We start from the raw sequence: 19,268 nt of genomic DNA, 5'->3' as shown, positions 1-19,268 counted from the left end.
AAGAGCATATATACAAAACCAACAGCCTACATTACTCTCAATGGAGAGAATGTGAAAGCCTTCCCTCTGCGAACAGGAATCAGACAAGGATGCCCTTTGTCACCACTCCTATTCAATATTGTGCTGGAAGTCTTAGCCAGAGCTATACGGCAAGACAGGAAAATGAAAGGTATCCAAACTAGCAAAAAAAAAAAGAAAACAGAAAATCTCTCTCTATTTGCAGATGATACAATCCTATACATAGAAAACCCCCAAGACTCGGCAAAAAGCTACTAGACTTCATTGGAAGATTCAACAAAGTGGTGGGGTATAAGATCAACATACAGAAATCAGTTGGATTACTCTATAGTAACAACGGCAGCACTGAAAAGATTAGGGAAGCTATACCATTTGGTAGTATATATTTATTATTATCCACTAAGCAAACACCTTGAAACAAAAAGATGACAGTAAATGTTTTCCCCATGATGTTGTTGATAGTAATTGCTTCTGAATTAAAAGGTAAGAATACCTCATATTATGATTTTGAAAAAGAGTCAACATAAAGTTTGTTAAAGTAACACTTATTTTATAAACAATTATCTTTTGCCCATATTAATAAAGCATATTATTTCTGAAAAAGCATCTACTGAGAACTCTCTGTAATTTCTAAATGGAATATTAAAACAATTACAAAAAGAAAATACCGTATTAAAAATGCATAAATATATCTTTTAAAAACTCCGACACCAATTGCTCATTTAGCTTAATAATGTAAACATTCAACTTGAAAATCAGTGATGCTTTTATGAAAATAGTATTCTTTCATTCCTACCCATAATAAAATCTATAAAATCAATATATGAACACCCTTTCAGAGAATAATGGAAAAGGGTAGTTTCAATTAAATTTGGGATTAATTTTCTGCAGTTTGTTTGTCCTGCTTTATTCTTTGTCTTCTTGAACTTTTTTTTCCCCTTGAACATTTTAGAGCAACAATAACATTGTTTATGCCTGTAATTTGGAAAAATGTGATTGCAGTTAATGAGCAAAATGCAAACCCTAACATTGTTCTCTCAGCCAACACAACAGACAAAAGAGTATTTAATGAGCCCCAGGCAACAAATTAGACCAAATGTGGAGGTTTTTATTTCTCTCCCATGTTGCATATAACTTTTTCAATGTGATAAAAAGAAAATGGCTCTATGATTAAGTGGTTGATAGTGGAAACCAAACTACCCTAGGTACTAAAGTGGTATGTGACTTCGAAACATTATTCAACTCTCTAAAACCCACAGCCTTCACTGAACAATGGGGTAAATTATAATTCGTCCTCAGATAATTGTCTTGAGGAATCAAGATAAGGTAAAAATGGATTGAACACAGCGCTCTTCACATATTAAGTGTTCAACAAAGGCTTGTTGTTGTTAAGTGCCATCAAGTTTGTTTTGAATCAAAGCAACCCTGTATAGGGTTACAAAGGAGCAAGTGGTGAGTTTGAACCATCCACCTTTCATTTCAAATGGCCTTGTGGTCCAGTGCTTATCCTACAGTGTTATACCAGAACTCCATTAGTAAAGGCTAGTTGTTAGGATTCATTAGCATCTTCAGAAACTTTCTGAAACACAACCATCTCTGTTGACTGTAAAATGGTTTATCACCATTCTCTGTTACATAGCTGTATTCCTTCAGAAATTGACATGCTTCATTTTTATTAAGGGATGGACTTCATACTTTGTAGATGAAGGTACTAAATCTCCAAGGTGAAAGCTAGGTCCAGGGGACCAGCTGGGACTGAAATCTCTTCTTTCGATATTTCTAAAGAAAGTCTGACTAGTTTCAAACCATCAGAATTTGGCATGAAGGGAAAATTGCAGAAAAACTGAAGAAGCCTTAGAGGCTTCTAAACTGATGTGGCAGCAGATATTGTCTGAAGACTGTGAATGTAGAATTCCCTCAAATAAGCTTTTCAGAAAGCTTTTCGGGAAGCAGGCGATAGATGGTGGTGGACCATAACACAAGCACAGCACATCCCTGTGGCCCAGCTAATCAAAAGCATATGCACATATGGCCACTTGCTGACAGGACAGAATTAAAGCATACCTGCAATCTTTAAGATTGCTGTGGCTGAAGCATCCCAAGAGAGTCATACGGTCTCCTAATTTTTACAAAGCCTTTGGGATAGAAGCACTGTTTTCCTATCAGCAGTAAAACATTTTGGGAGACAAATTAATATACTGCACATGCCTCTGTTGTGGTTGAAGCCACTTCTGCATTTTAAAGTACTCAAGTGAATAACCTTGCTGCCTCACCTACAACTGAATTGTTCTGGAGATGGCCTATTCCGGAGCTTTAAGTTTTCTATTTAGCTACTGCATGCATTGAATCATCAGTCTCTTTGATTTGTCATTTGGGAATGGGTACCTGAGGAAAACGAACAAGTCATTTTTAAAGGAATAAGGATCTAAGATGTTGCAACTCTGTCTAATATTCAACTCTCTGCTGTGCTATGGGTAGAGACCTTGAACTAAAATTGTGGACAGTTAGCTATAAGAAAACACAAAACTTGAGAAAGATATTTTAAAGATGCATTTAACATAGGCTCTGGATTAAAGTTTTAAAATATTTGTAAATAATGTAACTGTATATATGTGTGTGTGTGTGTGTGTGTGTATAAGATCCCCATCTCAGTCATTAAAATATTTGTACAAGGATGGGAAGAAAACAGATTTCAGCAAGTATATCTTAGGATCTAGTCACCGTGACACAGATTCCTTGAAAGCAATCTTGGTTCTGTTTTGTTGCCTTTATTGTTGTAGAGAGAAAAAAACAGGGAGACACACAGCAGCAAAAAGAAGAACTATAAAAGATAAACTAGAAACTATTTAATAACATTTTAACAATGATAGCACAATAGATGCATTATCACTGCTTCTGCAGGGACCAGAAACAAAGAGTATCTTCTTCCCACACCTGCCAAAAGAATTTCTTTGTGGCCCTGGGAACTATCTCTGAATTGTCCCTGTGCATCCCAATTACTCCAAATAAGTCTTTATTAAATAACTAAGTCAATCATTCGTGTTATTGTTGTTAAGTGCCTCTGAATCAATTCCGACTCATAGCAATCCTGTACAGGGGCTGTAGGACTCCTGATGTGGCACTGTAAGGTCAGCACTGGACTTCAAACTACAAGGTTGGCAGTGCAAACCTACCAGCTGCTCCTTGGAAACCCTATACGTGGTCACTATGAATTGGGACAGACTCAACAGCATTTAACAACAACAACATAGAGTTTCTGGGGAGTGGCTGGTGTATTTGAACTGCCAACCTTGTAGTTAGCAGTCCAATCATTCATAGCAAGATTTCAATAGCCTGCTAAAACTTTAACAATCTTAAGTTCCCGATAGCTTATGGCCCCCAATTCTGATACATGGCATCAATAGAGGGTAAAACCGCAAATTACAGAGTTGCAGTTCCAATCATAGAATTGCTCTACAGTCAATGAAGTATCACTAAGCCACCTCCCAATTGATGTTCTTTATCTTTCTTTGGATCCCCACTTAGTTTACCAAAGGCTTGAAATTTCAAATCATCATTTCATAACACATCAATTAAGAAAATGTCATTCCTATAGCTTATCATTCAGCTTGTGTAATTGTTCCTGCTCATTCTCTCATCTCTTTCCTTCTAGCTAATCAAAATAACTGAAGTTAAAATCCAGTCCAGCTCATTTCCTATATATAAGCAAGTGCTAAATTCATCACATTTCAGATAGTTTTTTAATCTATATCAAATTTATAAAATGCACTATCATATCATTCTACTAATAGATGAATTAAAGAAACATACTCAGACTAAATTGGTGCACAGAGACATCTCAGGAAATAAATTCATTAAGAGTAAAATGCTTTAATATCATGCTTTTAATAGCAAAATTCTGCCTGCCTGTCCCAAATTTTAAAATAGGCAATACTTTCCTCAGAACTCTTATAATAATCATTAGATGATAATTTCCACCAAGCTTACATTTTATTAGTCTGAATAAATAACTTAGTCTTTTATAGACTTGCACTGGTTTTAATGCTGTAAATTATTTTTGAAAATATTATATTGAATACTTTGGGTTAAGCCATAGAATAAACAATGCAATTATTCTAATTCATTAGTATCTGAGATTAGTATTTGTATCAAACTGCCTCTTTCCCCATTTCTAACATTTATTTCTTCTATAAAAAGCCTGAGAAAAGTCTAGAAGGAAAATTATTCTTGGAAATAAAAAAAAAAAAAAAAAGAAAGAAAGAAAGAAAGAGGCTGATAAAACAATGAGAATAACAGGAAGGAAAATGGAAAGGCTCCAGAAATTAAAGAAACAATTAGAGGGTTTATATACTACTCCTTAGTATTTATGATATTATAAACTCTGTAGCATTATTTATTACCCATTTTTGAATCCTCCTTGGCACAAAGATAATGAAAAAGGCTTTGCTCACTAATACTCAATAATTTACAAATAGCAAATGTTGAATCATCAAATATTATAAGAACATCAATTTACCTTAAAGTACATCAACTTTAGATACATAAAAATTCAAAATCATTTTCTCTTTTCAAAATCTATTTTTAAGCGTTTCTTAGGATTACCAACCATACTGATTTGTTAGGGGTTGTCAGTTTATCGCTTGACATTCTTGCATTATGCTAAACTCCTGTATTCTCAGGAAACTGGAATGGGTGGTTGGTGGTTTTGTGCCATTAAATCGGTTCTGATGTACAGCGACCTGTATAGAGTTTCTGAGGCTGTAAATCATGAAACAGTTGGTGGATTTGAATTTCTGACCTTGTGGTTAGTAGCATAACTCATACATAACTCATTACATTACCATGCCTCCAGAATGGGTAGTCACTCCATTATTAATTTACTATGTAGTGAAAATCTGCATCTTTACCATTTTGTTTCAGAAGCATGCTGCTGTTGTTCAGGGCAATCAATTCAATTTCTACTCATAGTGACCCAGTATAGGGTTTCTGAGGAGTGGTTGGTAGGTTTTAACCACTGGTCTTTCCATACAAATCAACCTTGTTGTTCAGCACCAAACCAGGAGAATTACATACACTTACCTGAAATTTCTGTGAGCTGTGGATTTTGATAACCTTTCTCTCCCACTCATCTTTGAGCCCAGCTGTATTTTGCCACAAAGGCTGAATAGAACTATCAGAGGCAGTTTGAAGGCCAACTATTAATTGTCCACTCACTTGGCTAACGAAGTAATAAAATCTAATCTGTGAAGACAACAATTAACGTTCAAATAATTATAATAAAAAATTTTCCAAAATGTGAAATATATTTTTTTAAAATTGTGTTTTAAAATACCTGACAAGCATTTTGGTTTTGTGTTGGAAGAAAAATTCTGCTTCTTAAGTTTGAGGAAGTAGAATCCAATTTGGAGACCAATGAGAGGAAATGGGCTGTTAAAAATAACAGTCAGCATGTTAGATTCAGTGGAATTGCTGGCAAAAGTGTTAAAAGACATTTTTACATCAATATATTTTTATTAAAAACCATCCGAATGCTTTTTTTTTTTTTTTCCTTTTTTCCAAATGCTTTTGCAAATGGTCTGATATACTTACTTCATTATTTTCCCCAGTGAAGTAATTAGTTGGGATTATAATCCCTGTGTTGTTCAGGTATGGCTCTGGGGGTTAATGCGCTGGACTACAAAATCAGCTGGAACTGGAAGGTTGGCAATTCAAGCTCATCAGTTGCCCCTTCATAACCCTATACAGGGTCGCTATAGGTCAGAGCTGACCCGACGGCACGTAACAACAACACCATAATCCCGATATCATGTAAAATGAGCCTGGGTGGCACGATAGTTAAGCACTCAACTGTTACCAAAAATATCAGCAACTGAAAACAACCAGTCATTTGTAGGAGGCAAGTCCTGGAGTTGTGCTTCCATAAATATTGTTGGTGGTGGTGGTGTTGAGAGTCATGGTATTGGCTCCAACTCATAGCAACCCTGTATAGGGTTTCCAAGGAATGGCTGGCAAGTTTGAACTGCCAACCTCAAGGTCCAGTACACTTTCCCACACGAGGATTACAGTCTAGGAAATCCAATGGAGCAGTTCTATGCTGTCTAATATCTCTCTGAGTCAGAACAGCAACATACCATGGGCTACATTCCACAATCCAGTTTACTATTTGTAACCGTTGTGATTATGAACAGAAGTTTCCAGACTAACACATATTAGGAAAATAGTCCTGGTGATGAATTTCAAAACTCAGCCAATGGCAGCTCTATTGAATCACAATCATCCAAACCACTGTGCGAGGAACACCATCAATAAGGGACAACGTCAATGGCAGCTAACAATGCTAAAAATTACAATCCTGCGAAACTAATATTCAGAAAATAACATTATACTGTGGATTGCCTACCAAAATAAGTGACTCAACGAAGAATTCAAAGGAGACAATAGTTTGCTTCGGGTTTATTCAGAAAAAGTTTAGTGAATCAGGCCAAATAGTCCCAGGATTATGTGAAACAACTCTGAGCGCCAATGCTTTCCTGCCTGCTCAAGTAGAGAATACGATAGCAGATTTTCACTGCTTAGAAGCCTTTGAAATAAATGTATAACATTCCCAGGGCTTTCACAGATTTCTTCCAATGCTTTCCAAGGGTTAGAGTGTACAATCTAAGAACCATTATTTTGAGCAACTTTGATTGAATTGTTGCTGTTTGTAAAAAGAAATGGAAAAAATTATGCTGATGATGATTATGATAATGTATCTACCTGAGTGAGTCCGTAGCATTTTAAAGCTAAATTGGAAATCAAATGAAATTTTCACAACATTGAAAGAATCAGTAATAAGATTATGAAATCTAAGAAACTTCTTCTTCCCTATTCCTGTTCCAAAATTGCACCCTAATTAAACAGAAAATAGCAAAGTTAGTATCTGTTTATTATTAGTAGAGACAAAACCGAAATCACTGTAATAACAAATTATTCTGGGAAGGAACTCTCTAGAATTATTACATAAACATAATTTGGATGAAAAGTTGGTATCATGATGATACAAGTGGACTATCATTAGTTTTCTATTGCTTCACAGTCTAGCAGTAAAGCATGTTAAGCAGTGCATAATCTAATAAGCATAATACACCATATGGATATATTAAATTTTAAATAATATGATTGGCAATACAAATGGTAACAACATTCAACAGGCCTTTAATTATTGTTTTCAAATATTCAACTAATAAAAAGTATCCCTGACATGTACAGAAAAAATATTTTTATTCATCAATAAAATTATTTTAATTAATCATACATATTAAAAACTTTGGACTTAAAAATCAGACTTGACAAATTCAGGTATTAAATAAAATAGCATTTATAATAATATTTATCTTTGTACATACAAACAATGTTTTAATATTTAAGCAGAGTATTTTACATGTATAAACCATGTTACAGCACAATAAATTATTCTATAATTTTTCAAAAGTTAAATAAAAATTAATCTTGAGGTTAGAGTAGAAAGAAGTTTAAAATTCAGAAGCAGCCTGAAATCTTTTGGCATTGGCTTTAGTAAAGTAAATTAGTTTGGACTAACTCAGTTTCTAACCATTGAGAAGCAAATTATGAACTAATAACAAAAATATATATTCAATATTCTTTCCTCTTACTCCTGAAACAGCCTAGTAATATACAATAAAGATGAACATGCATGACCACACAGACACACATGTACATATATACAACATCATATGTCTCTTATTAATCTCTACCATACTTATTCAAGTTTATTTAAATAATTCATAAATTCTCATTCTATGACTGCATCTATAAAAGCAAATAAAAAAGAGATCTTTAAGTTAATCTTGTTATAAAGTATTGATTTGGAATTCAAAATAAGAACACACAGTATGCTTTTATTTAGAATCTTAAATATGAGAGGGTTTTTAGGTAAGTGCTGGAGTAAAAACCCAAAATAAACCAAGTTTAATGACAAAAAGGGAAATACATAGATATGAAAGAACAAAAACCATGAATCAAATTTCAAGGCCTACTTCTACTAAATCTGGCAGTGAATTTCACCATCCTACATCTCTACAAGAGAAAAGGTAGAATTTTCAACCTCACTTTCTACAACTTGGATAGCCAGTCTCATAGTTTTTCCATTTCCCAAGCTATATGTGATTTATGGAGCTGAATATGAGAAAAAGAAACATAAATCCTACTGAATGGTACAGAGTAACCAAATGGCTCAAAGGAACTCAAAAAAAGGAGAGTTTAGTAGTGAGGCATATCAGTTTCAAGGGCATTAAAAAAAAAAAAAAATCAATCAGACTGTAGCACTGGATACATGGGAATGGATCATTACAACATGGTCTAAAGCCCGAAGCAAATGTTAAAATGTCAAAACTTTTAAAGAGAAAAATGTGTTCATTTGTGACAGAAATATAACTCAATTCAGATCAAAAAGAGGAGTGGAGAGTCTTAAATACAAATCCTTTCAAGTTGGTAATGTCTGTCTATTGATTAAATTGTTTCCTCTGAACCATAACTTTTGTCTCAAAGACATTCATTAAGCTAACAAGGGCAACACAACCAAATCTATTTTCCAGAACTTTACTTCTTAAATGACAATCTCAAATAGCAATGCATCTTAATTACTGTTGTTGTTACATGCCATTGAATTAGTTCTGACTCATTGTTGTTTAGTGTCCTTGAGTTGGTTCTGACCCATAGCAACACTGATAGGATTTCCATGGAGTGGCTGGTTAATTGGAACCACTGACCTTTGAGATTCAAACCAACTTTTGGTTCAGTGTTTATCCTACAGCACCACACCAGTTAATTACTAGTTAACTTGCAAATAATTCTGCCATGTCAATTTATATCTTGCTTTAGTTGCACAATGCTGGGAGGATCATTTTATGAGAGCAAAAAATATACAATAAATCATATGACTCCATAAATGGCTACATAAAGACCTTCAAAATTTTCCTCTTCCATAAAAAGGAAAGAAAGAAAGAAAAAAAAGAACAGGTGATAATTGTATCGGCTTTCTCAGAACTCTAGAAATTATGCAAAGGTTTTAGCAATTTATGAAGAAAAATGGCTAAATCTCAGTAGCACCAATGATTTCTGTTGTGTTCTAGATTACCGTTCTCCCATAGGGCACTTTCCAGTTCCATAATAATTCTGATAAACAAAAGCACATATTCCTGGAACAACCCAGAAGTCACTGGAAGGAGCTGTGTCAGTGAAACAGAAGAAGAATCATTTGCTATGTAACAAAGGTAAAAAAGACCTTACAGAATCACTTCAGAAAAGTAACTAAATAAAACAAGCAGAAAGCAAACAAATAAACAAACAAAAACATAGTAAATTCTGGGTTGAGAGGAAAAAGGTTCCCAACGTTGTCACATTACATTGTTTAAAATGTCCAAGTTTCAATATACATATATAAAAAGGCTTCAAACAGTACATGGAAACATGGAATTAAAAGATAGCGGGGGGGGGGGGGGTGGTGGAGAGATATGATGGACCTTTCCGTGAAATTTTTGAAGCTTTCTTGTATACACATATACGTGAGTTTGTTTAAATACACATGCATATATTGTTGTTGTTGTTAAGTGCCATCAAATCAATTCTAAAACGTTGTTGTTGTTAGATGCCATCGAGTCGGTAGCAACCCATAGCATCCTTACGCACAACAGAACAAAACACTGCCCGATCCTGGGCCAACCTCACTACTGTTGCCATGCTTGAGTCCATTGATGCTGCCACTTGGCCAATCTATCTCATTGGGGGGTCTTCCTCTTTTGCTCTGACCCTCCACCTTACCAACTATCATATCCTTCTCCAATGACTGATCCCACCTGACAATATGTCCAAAGTATGAGAGATGAAGGTTGGCCATCTTGGCCTCCAAAGAATACTCTGGCTGCATTTCCTCCAAAAGGGATATATTGGTTCTTTTGTCAGCCCGTGGCACTTTCAATATTCTCTTCCAATACCATAATTCAAATGCATCAATTCTTCTATGGTCTTCCTTATTCGTTGTCCAGCTTTCATATGCATATGAGGTTATTGAAAATACCATGGTTTGGGTCAGACACACCTTAGTACTCAAGCTGATATCTTTGCTCTTCAACACTTTAAAAAGGTCTTGTGCAGCAAATTTGCCTAATGCAATACATCCTTTGATTTCTTGACGGTTGCTTCCATAAGTGTTGATAGTTGATCCAAGAAGAATGAAGTCCTTGACAACTTCAATCTTTTCTCCATTGATAAGAATGCTTTTTATTGGTCCATGTACACATTCCTCATGAGTACAATTAAGTGTTCCGGAATATTCATATTTCGCAATGTTGTCCATAGCTTGTCATGATCCACACAATCAAGTCTTTGCATAGTCCATAAAGCACAGGTAAGCATCTTTCTGATATTCTCTGCTTTCATCCAAGATCCACTGGACATCAGCAATGATATCTCTCATTCTTCGGCCTCTTCTGAATCTGGCTTGAACTCCTAGAAGTTCTCTGTCAATGTATGCCTAAAGCTATTTAGTAAAAATTTACTCACATGGAATATCAAAGAGATTGTCCAATAATTTTCGCTGGGTTCTATGAAGGAAAACGTGGCATCAGGATTGGAGGAAGACTCATTAATAACCTGCAAATGCAGATGATACAACCTTGCTTACTGATAGTGAAGAGGACTTAAAACATTTCCTGATGAAGATCAAAGAGCACAGCCTTCAGTATGGATTACATCTCAATGTAAAGAAAACAAAAATCCTCACCACTGGATCAATAAACAACATTCTTATCAACAGAGAAAAAAATTGAAGCTGTCAAGGACTTCATTCTTTTTGGATCAACTATCAACACTCATGGAAGCAGCAGTCAAGAAACCAAAGGATGTATTGCATTAGGCAAATTTGCTGCACAAGACCTTTTTAAAATGTTGAAGAGCAAAGATGTCAGCTTGAAGACCAAGGTACGCCTGAACCAAGCCATAGTATTTTAATAACCTCATATGCATGTGAAAGTTGGACAGTGTGTAAGGAATACTGTAGAAGAATTGATGCCTTTGAGTTATGGTGTTGGGAGATAATACTGAAAGTGCCATGGGCTGCCAAAACACCCAACAGATCTGTGTTGGAAGAAGTGCAGCTAGAGTTCTCCTTGAGGCCAAGATGGCCAAACTTCACCTCTCATGCTTCAGACATGTTGTCAGGAGGAATCAGTCGCTGGAGAAGGATATCATGTTTGGTAGGGTGAGAGGTAAGAGAAAAAGAGGAAGACCCCCAGAGAGATGGATTGGCAAAGTGGCAACATCAATGGGATCAAGCATGGCAATGAGAGTGAGGTTGGCCCAGGATCGGGCAGTGTTTTGTTATGCTGTGCATAAGGTCCCTATGAGTCGGCACTGACTTGATAGCACCTAAAAACAACTACAAATTTGTGTGAGGCGTCCTGGTGTGGCACTGTAGGTTAATGTGTCAGATTGCAAAGTCATTTGAACTGCAAGGTCAGTGGTTCAAGAACACCAGCTGCTCCCTGGAAACCCTATACTAGGTCACTATGTGTCAGATGGTACTTAACAGCAACAGTTTAAGGTGCTGTAGAATAAGTGTTGGACTGCTAACCACAAAGTTGGAGGTCCGAAATAACCAGCTACTTCTTGGAAACTCTATACAATGTCACTGTGAGTCAGAACTGATTCAACAGCATGTAACAACATAAACAATATGAGTCACAGAAAGAAAACAAGAATGAAGAAATATTATCAGGACCTCAGAAACCTGTAAGACATCATTAAGATCAACATATGTATAATGGCAACCTCAGAAGAAGGAGAGATAAAAGGAACATAAAGAATATTTGAAGAACTAGTACCTAAACACTTGTGAAAATTAATTAAAAATATGAATCTACTCTTTCAAGAAGTTTACTGAACTCTGGATAGGAAGTCAGTCTAATTTACATGAGATGCAGTATAATATATATACATATATATTATGAAATTGGTAACAAAGCAAAGTCAAATAGACAGTCTTGAAAGCAGTAGAGTGAAGTTTCTCATTACAGAAAAAGATTCCAGTAAGATTGACACCTGATTTCTCAGCAGAAACAATGGAGGCAAGGAAGCAGTGGGATGACATATTCAAAATACTGAAACCAAACGAACTGAAGTGTAAAATTCTGTTTCAGGCAAAATTAACTTTTATAAACAAAGCAGATATTAAGAGTTTCCAAAACAAACAAAAGTAAGAATTTGTTAACAGACCTGTTCTACAAGAAATACTAAGGGAAGTTTGTTGTTGTGGCTAAGTGTCATTGAGTTGTTTCTGAGTCACAGAAACTCTGTAATGGGTTTCCTAGAAGCAACTGATGTTTGGATCACCAACCTTGTAGTGTGCAGTCCAGTGTTTATCCTAGAGCACTATACCAGAGTCATTATTTATGATGAAATGAAAAAATACTACACAGTAAATTGAATCTACATGAGGAAGTAAAGAGATGACAAAACTAACTGGACATAAATATACATAAACCATAAATATATTTTTATTTTTAAATATTTTTCTCCTATCTGGCTTCAAAAACAAGTATACATATATTTTTAAATATATAATTACTTTAATGTTAATGCTACTGAATTTACTATATAAATTAATTTTCACGAAACAAGCAAACAAAAATACCGAACTCATTTCCATAGGTTTGGTGCATAGTGACTTGAATAAAGATATTAAAGGTTATCTCTAAGAGCAACTACAAAGAAAACAATTTTAGCATGTGGTATAAATGATATAATGTTAATATGGTATAGTAGAAAATATTTCACACAAATATTGGAGTAATGGATGAACAGAGGAACAAAAACACATGACATATATATACAGGTAACAAAAAGTAAAATGAGAGATACAAATTCTACCTTAAAAATTTAATCTATTGTATTTGCATATAAAAGGATTAAATCATTCTATCAATAAAAAAGCAGAGATTGAAGAATTGATTTTAAAAACTGGGGACTCCATTCGACCTAATGCTGATGTTTCTCTCATCCAGGTTAATGTGATTTTGTATTATCTTTGTCCTGTCTAAGGCTTAATATAAGCATCTTTATAGAATATAGAGTCCTGGTGTTGCTCTGTAGGATAAGCACTAGACCACAAGGTCATTTTGAATTGAAAGGTCGGTGGTTCAAACTCACTAGCAGCTCCTCAGAAACCCTATATAAGGTCGATATGAGTTAGAATTCACTCAACAGCACTTATCTGCAACAACATAGAATATGTTTGAAGGTAATGCCTTTTTTACTTTAGCACAAGATAGTGATGAGGATGGACTCCAAAACAATCTTTATCATTGGGATCCCTGAAGGCTGAAGACTGGAAAAAGTGTCAGAGTTTCTTGTACCCTATCATTTTCTATGGGTGCTGAAGATCTCGTGAGATAAGTGCTCTTGAATTCTGAGCCCTCCACTTTATTGTGGGTCTCTGAACCCTCCTTAAGTCTTCTTGTGTGTTTCATTTTTCATCTGAGAACTCGTCACACTTTCTTTCTGTCTGTTTCCCAACCATTGTTATCTCCAAATATAGGTAAGATTGTCTTTGATAATTGCTTGAAGGATCCAGGGGAAAAGTAACAATTTGTCTTATAAAAAACTGAAATTTGATTCTAGAATGCAGCTCTTGCAACTGTCTCAAGATTGTGTTTTAGCATCTATAGGAGTATTTGGATTTATCTGCAGATTTATACATTTCTATAGAAATTGCAAATACTGAACTATGGCCTAATACATTGTTGTTTGCCACCTCTTCTTTCTTTTCCTGTCTCTTACAAGTCTCTTGTTTTGCCCTCACTGGTGACAATACTGTGGAATTCTGGTTCATTTTTTTGGCAAGAGTTTTGTTTTACTCTGCTAGTGAGAACAGCATGAGATTATTCCTGAGCAAATTACTGTTCTTGAAGTTTTTGAGTTTTTCTAATTTGGAGCTCTTAAAGCCACAAAAACTTCGGACACAAACTCAAAACTTCTCAGAAATTGGGAAAAGTCATATTTGAGAAAAAATGCAGTGTTCCCTTATGAGTTTTTGTCTGATATATTGACAATCACTGTGGTTCTGCCACTTACTTATACCTATCTGCTTGGCATAGTCTCACTAAAATAATTCTAGAAAAATTAATGTGGATATTTATAAAATTCTCTAAACGGTAGATTAGAATCTCAAAACATCAACTCCCTGCTATAAATTTCATTTGAACCTGAAAATTGAAAGTTTCAACCTAATTTTTAACATTCTTCACAAGTGAACCTGGATTTTCCCCCTACCAGGACATTGGATAAGGGTTTATATTTTAACATTAATCATGTTTTATGGTATATAGATAATGTCAACCTCTTTCTATAATTTTTTGGTATTAAATGAGTTAGTACATATTTGTTATAATGTAAAGTTCATATAATTCTGCTTTCTAGAAAAAGAATATTTTCTAGTTTGCTACTAAGAGTGTTCATTTTTGCTATTTAAGAGGTTATATTACAAGAGATAAGGAGCTCTGATAGCATAGTGGTTAGGCTGCTAACCTCAAGATCAGAAGTTTGAAACTACCAGATGTTCTGCAGGAGAATGATGAGGCTTTCTGATTTACAGCCTGAGAAACCCTATTTGTTGTTGTTGCTAAGTGCTGTCGAGTCAGTTCCGACCCATAGCGACCCTGTAACAGGGTTTCCGAGGCTGTAAGTCTTTATAGGAGCAGAAAGCCTCATCTTTCTCCCACGGAGCGGCTGGTAGTTTCCAACTGCTGACCTAAGGTTCACAGCCCAATTTGTAACTACTACACTACAAGAGAAACGCTATACAGGGTCACTGTAAGTCAGAACTGACTCCACAGCACACTCCCAGCAACTTTAAGTGATATGCAGCAGGGACAATGTTTGAAAGATTTATTAAAAGGAACTTACTTGATTTAGTCAAAGTATTATCTGCCTGGCTAAAATTTAATAGTTCAATTTAAAATTGTTAAGGGCCATAATGTTCAAAAACATATAAAACAAAGGATTAGATTTCTTATCATTATGAAAACCTTTTCTTTGATGAGTTATTTCATTATTTGTATAAGCTGCCAAAAGGGTAGGTTCTTGGCTCAGACCTATCTGCATGGTTTTGAAAAAGTGAGTTTTTTATCTTTAAGATTTTCAGTTAAAATATGAGAATTCATTTTTATTTCTTGGTGACTTAGGATAAGTTTCTGATAATATGAAAGAGCAGGGAAATTCACAAAAGATAACTTTCTGTTTTTTAAGCAAAGTACTAAAAGATTTGATTTCTGACAAATAAATGAGATGAGATGGGCTGACACAGGAGGAGCAGCAATGGACTCACATAACAATTGTGAGACGTGCAGGATGAGGTAGTGTTTCATTCTGTTGGGCATAGAGTTGCTATCAGTCAGAACTTGATGGCACCTAACAACAATAACAAATAGTGCTATTAGTTACTGAAATAGCTGATTTTTACTTTACAGGATATAAACAAACTTTAAATACTATGACTCTCAAAAGTTTTTCTTTTTAAGCTTAACACAGGTATAAATACCACAACTAGAGAAGTATCTGAAGTTTAAGCCATGAATTTACAAAGTATAATTGCAGTAAGATTTCCTGCTGTTTCCAAAGGAACACTTTGGTGTCTTAATGAATAAATGTTATGTTTATACTAAAATCCAATCCATAGTTTTGCAGAATGTAGTTGTTGCTAACGCACTGCTTCTGTATAAACAAACACCTCATGGGACTTATTTTCTTGGTAAAAAGATCTTGAAGTCATAGTTTCTCTAGTTTAAAATCACTCACAGGTTATCCAAGAAGATAATCTTAGACTGACTGATCAAATAATTTTTTGGAAAGTCATGATTAGAGAAGGAAAAATATGTGAGGGCATGCCCCACCTTAGAATACTTGTTGCTATTAAGGGCTGTTGATTTGGTTGAAACTCATAGCAACCCTGTATAGGGTTTCCAAGGAGTGACTGGTGGGTTTGAATCACCAACCTTGTGATTAGCAGTCCCGTGCTAATCCTACACCACCATACTAGGACTCCTGAGAACACTTGGTCTACTTAAATGGCTAGCACAAGGCTTAACTTGGACTCTGTTTTGTCTCAAGTTCCATTCTGTTTCTGATTCATGACTACTGATAGGTAAAACAAGAGAAATACTGTTTCCCTTTAGAGGAACATTTAGAGTATCTTAAACAGACCTCCAACAGGAGGGGTCCACTCTATATTATCTTTCAAAAATTTGTTTCATATTGTATAACCCTTAATTGAATTTTTTTGTTTTCATCTGCTTTTGGTATTTCAGGAAAGTATCATACCTTAGGCTAACTAGACTTAAGACTGTCTTACAAAAATGCCATATTTTTCATTGGTGAGAGAGACTTTAGATCTAAAGATCTGCCTGATTTCCCCCCCAAACATTATGTATATTGGAGGAGAGATCAGTTAAAAGGACTCAGCAAAATCCCACTGAGATAGACTAAACCAGGGTCTCCTCACTAATTCATATGAGCTTAACTGGAAGGTGGTAAATCGTAGATATTTTTGCAACAGATTAAAGGAATTAAAGCATTTGTTTGTACTTGCTGCTGAAATACTCTAGCAAGCAGAAGCATATATGACAGCCTTCCCAAGTTCATGGACTTTCTTTGAAGTCATTGGACTTTGTTTAGATCTTTATTGCTTTAAAGGTTATTTTGCATGGCAACTTGTGTTTATTGGCTTGTAAGAATTTTCCATGCAGATTACTGGTATACTTGCTATCTGTTTCCATATTCGTTGTTTTGGTCTTACATGCCTATAAGTTCTATAGACTAATAGTTTCCCCCTGTTGTGGTTGTTAAGTACCGTGGAGACTCACAGTGACTCTGCACAGGGTTTCTGAGGCTGTAAATCTTTACAGGAGCAGAACACCTCATCTTTCTCCTGTGGAACTGCTGGTAGTTTCAAACTGCAGATCTTAAGGTTCGCAGCCCGATTCATAACCACTACGTTAGATGCTTAAATGTCTATAGAACTCTGTGGCATTAACTTCAGGCCCCAAACTTCTGCTCAGCCACATCTGTTTTCCCTTAGTGAATAAATATTGTTGAAATTGTTGATTTGCAGTAGTTTTGTTCTATCACTTAAGTTTATTCATTTGTACAGGTAAACCTTTCGACGTGTTTTAACTAAAAAACTTCTCTTTATATTTGTTCATTAGTGTTGATTCTGTTGTTGTTGTTGCTGTTATTAAGTGCCACTGAGTTGGTTCTGACTCACACCTACCCTGTACAAGGTTTCTGAAAAGCAGCTGTTAAGTTTGAATACTCTTAAATGGATTAATGATACTCATTGCAGTTGCTATTATCATAATTATCAAATGTTGTGTGAAGGTTACTTCTCATGAAATTTCTGAAGAAGCTAATATACTTGCCATGAATTCAATCTTATGTTTAAACAAGGTATCTTCCATGAAATGACTTGAGCTCCCACTTTACAGGTTATAGTCTAGCCAAAGGCCACATAGTTCTTGTAGCATGACCCCACACTCCATACTTACCATCCTAAGCTGCTCACTAAAGATTGGATGGATGTTATAGTAAGCACAGGAAATATATTAGATGATACCTGGCTATCAGAAAGGGTAATATATGATGTCTTAAAAGCTTGTCCTAAAATGAACAGCCACCTAAAGTGGGTCATCAACCAGTCCCTACAGGAAGAAAGCACACCAAGTTGAGTGTGATCAGGTTAAGTGTGATCAACCTGGGTATGATCATTAAATAAATTCAAGGATCAAAGGATAGAATTTATTAGAGCTTGAATTCTAAACCACTTGGTTAGTAGAAGGCTGCAGTCTGCAATGGGAAGGAACCAAAAACTTCATTTTGAGTCTTCACATCAGTTCAGACTCCTTTTGAGTTCTTTCTAATCATTAAAACAACTATGTAGTTATGAGGACTCCCAGGAAAACCTAAGAAGGTACAGTTTTTCCCTCAGGATGAATGTGTTTTAAAATAGATTACAATTTTTGGGCAAGCCCAGGGAAGGGCAAATTTGCCCTTAAGCTTGCAAAGAGAACTAGTGAACTTGCCTGGATGTGTCCTTAATGATTTACTAAAAATAGCCAAATGTTATCTAGTGTAAGTGAACATCTGACTCTGGGTGACCATGAATCACAGCCACAGGGTCATGAACCATACTCCGACCACCATATAACTGGGTAGTTTAAGCCCCAGAATCAGTTTTTTAATCTACAGTAATTTACATATCCCAATCATGGTCCTTTCCCTGCTTTTGTAGTCTGCCTGCAACAGTGATGACTGACATATCACCATTCAGAGTTTGGGGATGATTTGCATGTCTCAATCATATGTAATTAGCTCCAGAGCAATTCACTGTGCTCATGCAGAATCTGTACATAGACCACAAGGCAGTCATTAGAAGAGAACAATAGGATATTGCATGAATTAAAATCAGGAAAGGTATGTGTCATGGTTGTCTCCTTTAACCATACTTACTGGAGTACTGTTGTGGAACTATAAGACAAGACCTGGGCTGCTAACCACAAGATTGGCAGTTAAAACCCACCAGTCATTCCTTGGAAACCCTATACAGAGTAGCAGAGTTGCATTTAGAAACACAACAACATTCAATCTTTATGCTGAGCAAATATTTTAAGAAGATTGAAAACATGTAGAAGAACACATCATCGGGTTTGAAGGAAGCTTCATAAAAGGCCTCCAATGAGCACATGGCACAACCTAGCTTGGTAAATGTGAAGAGGACACAATGCATGCACTGATGAAGTTTAAAGAGTACAGCCTTCAGTATGGCTCTCCAGTCAGGGTAAATAAAGCAAAAGTCCTCACAACGGGACCAACGAACAGCCTTATCACAAATGAAGAAAATAATGAAGTTGTCAAGGATTTCATTTTACTTGGATTTACAATGAATGCTTATTGAAATAGGAGTCAAGAAGTCAAACACTATATTGAATTAGACAAATTTGTACCAAAATATCTCTGTTAAAAATCAAGGAACAATTGCGGTGCCTGGCCCTTAAACGTGCCATGTGTCTTTGCTCTCATGTCAAGAATCACTGCACTAATAGGAATTGTTACCTTTTTTTGCCCTGCCCACCATGTAAATCAACTGTCTAGGGATATTAGTCTTGCTCATACGATCCAAGAGTAAATAGATAAAGGTTTACAAA

The 19,268-nt window shown here is 35.5% G+C and overlaps 1 protein-coding gene across 1 annotated transcript in view; it reads right to left on the bottom strand.

Moving 5' to 3' along the window:
- The window catches only part of MALRD1 (MAM and LDL receptor class A domain containing 1), a 1,127,868-nt gene that overhangs the window by 1,060,005 nt on the left and 48,595 nt on the right, over positions 1-19,268 (bottom strand). The window contains exons 3-4 of the mRNA XM_006869907.1: positions 5,351-5,445; positions 5,098-5,259 (exon numbers count right to left, since the gene is read on the bottom strand). Coding sequence (XP_006869969.1) covers positions 5,098-5,259; positions 5,351-5,445 — 257 coding nt within the window. The remainder of the gene's footprint in view (positions 1-5,097; positions 5,260-5,350; positions 5,446-19,268) is intronic.

Source organism: Chrysochloris asiatica, unplaced genomic scaffold (assembly GCF_000296735.1).
Source record: "Chrysochloris asiatica unplaced genomic scaffold, ChrAsi1.0 scaffold00137, whole genome shotgun sequence".
Lineage (NCBI taxonomy): Eukaryota > Metazoa > Chordata > Mammalia > Afrosoricida > Chrysochloridae > Chrysochloris > Chrysochloris asiatica.
The sequence above is the reverse complement of the archived record's forward strand: the minus strand, read 5'-3'. Positions and strand labels throughout refer to the sequence as shown.